At 37.9% G+C, this 7,067-nt stretch overlaps 1 protein-coding gene across 18 annotated transcripts in view; it reads right to left on the bottom strand.

The window, feature by feature from the left end:
- LOC106882633 (tensin-1) overlaps window positions 1–7,067 on the bottom strand; it is an 835,201-nt gene that overhangs the window by 29,904 nt on the left and 798,230 nt on the right. For all 18 annotated transcript variants that reach the window (XM_052970116.1, XM_052970114.1, XM_052970115.1 and 15 more), the window contains one exon: window positions 6,195–6,675. In XM_052970116.1, the coding sequence (XP_052826076.1) occupies window positions 6,195–6,675 (481 nt within the window). The remainder of the gene's footprint in view (window positions 1–6,194; window positions 6,676–7,067) is intronic.

Genomic DNA, 7,067 nt, shown 5'->3' with positions numbered 1-7,067 from the left:
ATCAATTTATTAATAAATTAATAATTAATAATTTTTACCAAGCCCTTCGGTATGTAAGCACCATTATCGGTGTGGAACTTATTTAAAAGTTCTTATACATTTATAAACAAAATTAAGGGATCAGCAACAGGTTGCTTCACCACATACCGAAGTTCAGAAATAGCAGCTAAAAATGCTGAAACTCCAACAGATAGCAGTTACCCGCAACTCACATAGGCAAAACAAGAAGAAAAATAACGAACGAAACTAGCCCCCATCAGTTTATATATATATATATATATATATATATAAACTGATGGAGAAAGAGATAAATGGGTGAAGAAAACTATATAGATGAAAAAGAAAAGTAATTAATCAGTAGGGTATATGGATATGTGCGGAGAGAGAGAGGGGAGGAGGAGGGACAGAACGTAGCTGTTGTTGACGTAACGGTCAGACCAATCTATGGCCCAAGGTTTGAACAAATCCACTGCGACGGCGAGAGAGGTCTCGCGCTTGTGACCACACTGCACTCGAAACTAAACTCTTGATGCGGTTGTTCGACCTGCTAGAATCCGTATGGAAATTCACCTCAAACTGCATCACCAACATTACAAAAAAAAAAAAAAAGAAAGAAAAAGCCAGAGGGGTGCTTCGTCAGAACATAAAACCAAAGTGTGCAGAGAAATTCAATATAGATCTAGTTAGCGAGACAGAGGTTGGGAATAGGTACATAGTTAAATACACACACACACACATATATATATATGATCACACGTTTTAATAAATAATCGCTAGAAGTTAGAGTGACTTGGGTCCAAGAGTTTCGTGCGTTAACACTTATCAAGTGCACTCTCGTCCTATAAGCTCTGCCGATTAATAATATAAAAAACATGTGTAAATGTGTATATATATTCGTAGATAAATAAGTCATGTAAACGGATAAATAAATAGACAGAGGATTATAAATGTGAATATTTCTCACTGTGTACAACTGGTCGCCATCGGCTTGATGAAGGTTGTACGATGAAGACAGAAACGTCAAAAGTTACGAAAAGTTCGATCTGGCACTTGTCGCTCTACTCTTCCCATTCCCTCACAGCAATGCTGCTACCACTTCGTTAAAGCTTCCTTTTTACACGCCTTTATTCATTCACAAGACACACATACATACATTCATACATACACATAAGAGAATGCAAAATATTTTCAACAAGTTACTCGAATTCCGACTATCATCACCTTAACATCAACCATCGTCACAATCAGCATCATCATGCAAGAAACCCAAACATTTAAAGGAAAAGAAAAATATATAAAAAAAGAAGGGGATATATTATTTTGTCCTTTTTTTCCCCCTCTTTGTCTTTTTGTTTTACCTGAAATATTAGCGAGGTCGATGCTGGATGACGGTAGCTACATGAACTTTAAGGAAGTCATAACAGAGAGAGGGGGGGGCTGTAGAGTCCAAGTTAGATAACTGGGTGGGGAGAGCAGACTATAATGATGGGAAGGAGATAGAAAGGGAAAAGGACAGAGTGGTAGGCAAAGAGAAACAGATACGAAGTGAGGAAAGAGGGCAGTGGAAAACTGAGAGAGAGAGAAAGGTAGAAGTGAAGAAGGAAGTAATGAGAAATAGGAAACAAGAGACGAAAAAGTGAGAAATGAGAAGCGAAAGGGAAAAGAGAGAAAAAAGAGGCTGAAGGAAGGAAGGAAAGAAGAAAGGAAGGAGAGAAAGAGAGAGAGAGAGAGAGAGAGAGGGGGGGGAAGAGAAAGAGTATAGCAGAGAGAAACGAGAACGAAGAAAAAAAAAAAAAAAGAGCAGGGCTGTGTTGGGCCGTTTGTAAAAACAACCTGAAACACTTGCTGCTTTTACTATCATGTAGGCGGGTGTGTGCGTGTGTGGAGACGAAATAATGGGAGGAAAGTTGTGGAGGAGGGAAATGAAGAGAAGGAAGAAGAAGAAGAAAAACGAAGTTCGCAGGATATCTACATTTATGGGAAGTTTATATCAAGAAAGTAAAAAGAATATATATATGAAAGAAAACTTTGAATGGCAGGAAAGAGAAAGAGAGGAAGAGGAGTGAAAATGAAAGGAATGGGAAAAAGATGAGATAAAACGAAGAGGAAGGATGTTATTATACGTGGAAAACTAGTTCCATGTGAGCAGACCTGGAGAAAGTTGGTAATCATGAATTAGATGCAAAATATAGAACCCTGTTTCACATACCTCATTGATTATTTTATTAACTAGCGTCAGATATTTATGATTTACGTGTGGGTTACGAGTATGTTATATATAAGTGTGTGTGTGTGTGTGTATAGCGTATATGATGAACTTATAATTAAAAATAAAGATTCGTAAATAAGATAATTCTTTCCCAAATAATCTCTCTACCTTTGCTTCTAAGAGGGTATCCCTCAAAACCGTAGGCCCGTGTCTACTACCCATCCCTGCTTTGGCCTGTATATGAGGGTAGGTACAAAAAAATACAGTAGCGCTTGTTAAGATGCCGCACACACTCCATCGTTGGGCAACCGGCGGTCGAGCTATCTTTCTCATTCTGGCTACTCCTGTGCATGTTAACTTCTAATCCTAATCTCTATTTCCATCACTCAACAGAACTACCCGCCCCATCGAATAAGTTAAATGAGCCAGCGCTGGTAAAACATACTGTTGTAATTATACCTGGCATCACAAGGGCCAGTCCCAGCACCAACACCACCAATAGTAATTTGAATTTCATTACACTTCCACTGCCCCTGCCATCATAACAACAAATCTTTCAGTCAATCGCCTTAGCTCTTTTGCGTTGATAGAGGTGAGACGGCGTCTCAATCCTGGAGATTAATAAATGTGTATGTAAATTTTTACAAAAATCATTATTTGCACCGTGTAGGTGTTATTTTTATAACTTAGTCGAGAGAGGAGAGGCTGCATACCTTCAGATAGAGATAAATATAAATATGTAACTGCCTAAACACACGGGCGAAAGCGAACGCACAACACACGTGAGGATCTCTGTCTCACATACACACACAAACTTTAATTGGTTTCATTGAATGAAAGGCATCACCTTCAAGGGTTTTAGTCAGTCACATCGATCCCAATATTTATTTCAGTCAGATACTAGCATAGAACAGGGCCGTGTCAGAACACCGTCCTTAGTGTGTGTGGGCAAATTATTAGGTATATTATGTACTGAAATACAAGGTATAAAATATGTACGTTTATCTGTGTACTTTTTTTCCCCTTAAGGTAATCATAACAGCCTGGTAACTGACTCAACTCTAGTTACAATTTTTGGGTGGTGCTGTGTGTTGTTAGTGGTGTAAGTTACTGAGTAAGTGCACAAGGGGTAGAGGAGGGTCTTGAATTGCCACCTAAATAAACCTTCCAAACTGAGAGGAACCTGTAACAGTAGTAAACTAGGCCAGTATTTATTCTAGTGACAGTCATCACTCACTACTCACCCCTTTAGGGTAAAGAACAGAAGATCAAAGAGAAATGTAGTGTACGTGTGCGAGAGAGAATCCAGAGAAATGGTTTGGGTGGAATGTAAATATTTCCGTTCCCCAATTAAAATTTATCAGAGCAATGATCTCATCATTATCATCCTTGTCCATTATTCTCAACCAATAATATGGATTTATAACCAGTCCTGTGGTACTATTAACACTACTTTTGACCATAGGACACCTCTTTTAGAGCTGACCTACTGGATTAAAACAACAACATCAACAATAATTATCTATTTATCACTTGAGTGCATTAACTCAGGTGTTTATGTCTATTCAATACAACACAATTCATTGACCATCTTACACATAACCAAATGCCTCTGGGATCATGGATATGTAACAACCATTCACTTGCTGCAGTAGCATATTCAGCCTCTTCACAAACGTTTGGACATGTTAACAACATAAAAACAATTTAATGATCTACCAACAGACTGGTATCCAAGATTCACAGACAACCAGTGGATCTGCAGTTGTCAAGTGGTATTGAAGAGATCAGAAGAGACCTCTATGATGGGAAAGATGATATAGTGAAAGAATTCTAACTCAAATAGAAGAGAAGGGCTCAGTCAAGGGAAGAAGAAAAAGGCTTTGTGATCAGTAATGTATCAAATCATAATGATAATCTAATTGATAGATAATGATAATCTAATTGATTGGTAAAGGAACCTCTACACAATCACTTGTCCTCCTAGAAATAGTAGCCAAATTCCCTCAAATCACATCCTACTTTTTTTAAAAAAAAGGACCCATTGGATAACGTAATATAGTCCTAGATATACAAAAAGACAGAATGATCATAACAGGAATGCTTTTGACCACAGGCCTACTCAATCAAGGCTGACCTGAAGCTTCATAACAACAACACACCAAAACACAACAACACCATTCTAATGACATTTCATCAAGTCAATCTTATCATATAACAAAATACCCTCAGTTTTCATTTCTTCTTCTTCAAACTTAAACTTTGTGCTGCTACGGTTTACCTCACAGACCATGGTTTCCCATACTGGCACAAGGCCATACATTGTGGAAGGAGGAGTATAGCCAATTAGATTGACTCCTCATCCCAGGATTTGACAGACACTTTAAGAAAGCATCATCATCACCATCATTTATCATCCACTTTTCCATGCTTGCATTGGTTAGGTGGAATTTGTTGAGACAGATGGTCTACAACTGGATGCCCTTCCTGACACCAACCCTCACATTTCCTAAAAAGGTAATGTTCACCAAAGCCAGATATGTTTTCCAATGAAGACTGGAAAAGAACAACTTTGCTTATATGACTGTGATGCTCATTTACAACCATCAAATGATGTCTAAACAAGGGGTGCACATATACACACACATACATACAACTGGCTTCTTTCAGTCTCCCTCTACCAAATCCACTCACAAGACTTTGGTCAGCCTGGAGATATAGTAAAATGCCCAAAATGCTATTCAGTGGGACTGAACCCAAGACCACATGGTTGGGAAGGAAGCTTCTGTACCATAGAGACAACCCTATTCTTATTTCCAGAAGAGAAAAAAAAAAGTCAAGTTAACCCGGGTGATATTTGAACTCAGAATACAAAAGACATTAGCAAATATCACACGGCATTTTGTTAGGTGCTATACTGAGTAATCTTCTGCAACTGAATCAATGCCAGATGTCTGAATGTTTACATACACTTAACAACAACCATCTCAAGAGAATTCTGTACAGGCTCAACAAAAGTATTGTATGGAATCCTGTATAACTACTACCATATCATTCTTCTTGCTCTGTATGGAGTTCATGAAGTAGGCTTACCTTTGTTACAAATCAATATATTGGTCTTTGTTGTGTATTCATACAATGATCATGGAGTAAGTACAGCATTGTTAAGTATTAATACTTGTTACTGTACAGTGATTATGAATCTCTCTACTAAGCTTGAACCACCAGTTTAACTGTTAACACTTATGTATATCTACATGAAATTAGTCACTGAAGTAACTGAAATTTTCCCTTAATTAAACATAGATCAAACTGAGGGTACTTTTGCACATGTATACTTAAGGTGTAAAAATATCTCCAGTGCTTTTGTAGTCAACTACTGAACTCACATCTCCCTATAGCATACTTCATATTTGCAAGCCTTTTTTTAAATCTTCTCTCCGTTTCAATCATTGGACTGCAGCCATGCTTTGGGCACCACCTTGAAGGGGTTTTTGTTGAACAAATTGACCCCAGAGCTTATTTTTTTTAAATCTGATACTTATTCTATCAGACTCAACTGTTGAAACTGCTAAGTTACAGGGTGCAAACAAACTAACACCAGTTGTCAAGTAGTGGGAGGGGAACAAACAGAGATAAAAACACCCACGCACACAACAGGCTTCCATAAAGTTTCCACCCATCAAATTCACTCAGATAGCATTGGTTGGCCAGGAGGTATTTGAAGACACTTGCCTAAGGTGCTGTGCAGTGGTGCTGAACCTGAAATCACATGACTGCAAACAAAATGAACTTCTTAGCCACACAATCACGCCTGCACCATGTGTCTAAATGATTTTTATAAACCAGAGTTTCTTCAAACTTTGGATTTAAAATTTTGATTTTGAAACTTGTGCTTCACTTAGGCACGTGTTTGATCAGAAGCTATAAAGAACAACAGAATGGACAAAGAACACAGAATATCCAAGAACAAGAAGTTGCTTACCTTCCAGCAGATGAAGGACTGCGCGGTAAAGTGGCAGACATAGATCTGGAGCTTGTGTCAACATGGAGGGAACTTCCTGGGGGTAGAGTCGCACTACCGTCAATTGTAGATGAGTATTGTTGATAATGCTGCTGCTGTTGTTGCATATGTTGTTGATACTGTTGCTGCTGCTGCAACTGTTGTTGTTGTTGCTGCTGCAGCTGTTGCTGTTGTTGCTGCTGCAGCTGTTGTTGATACTGTAACTGCTGCTGCTGTTGTTGTTGTTGCAGCTGTTGTTGTTGTTGCAGCTGTTGTTGTTTTTGTTGCTGCTGAAGCAAGTGGAGTTGATCAGGCTGGGGAGCCATCTGGCTGGGCTGTGACAAGGTTGACTGCTGCTGATGACTGCTGGATGTTTGATAATTTTGCTGCTGTACGAAGGTGTTATACTGATTACTTTGACCGCCGGTCAATGTACCAGTTGGACTGGACAGTTGACTGCCCGCTGCAGAAACAACAACAGCATGTCACAAGAGAAAATTTAAAGCAAATATCTTAAAACGGCATGCATTTGAAACCTTTATTAGAAAAAAAAAAAATAATGGATTCTAAGACATTTTCAAAAGCCATTATTGTTGTTAATAAACAAATTAGTTTAAATTCTAAGAAAACTTTTAGCAAATAATTTCATTAAAATAGAACATTGTTGTTTACTAAATAATGTAGTTTATTTAAGGCAAACAAAATAATGGGAAAAAAATACAAAGCCATAAAAACAAAGTCAAAAATACTAAGAAAAATTTAATATCTTTCAGTTGTTAGAAAATATTAAAATTACAAAAAAACACACACGTACATATGTATGTATGTATGTATGTATGTATGTATGTATGTATG

The sequence above is a fragment of the Octopus bimaculoides genome, chromosome 8 (genome assembly GCF_001194135.2).
Source record: "Octopus bimaculoides isolate UCB-OBI-ISO-001 chromosome 8, ASM119413v2, whole genome shotgun sequence".
Taxonomy (NCBI): Eukaryota; Metazoa; Mollusca; class Cephalopoda; order Octopoda; family Octopodidae; genus Octopus; species Octopus bimaculoides.
The sequence above is the reverse complement of the archived record's forward strand: the minus strand, read 5'-3'. Positions and strand labels throughout refer to the sequence as shown.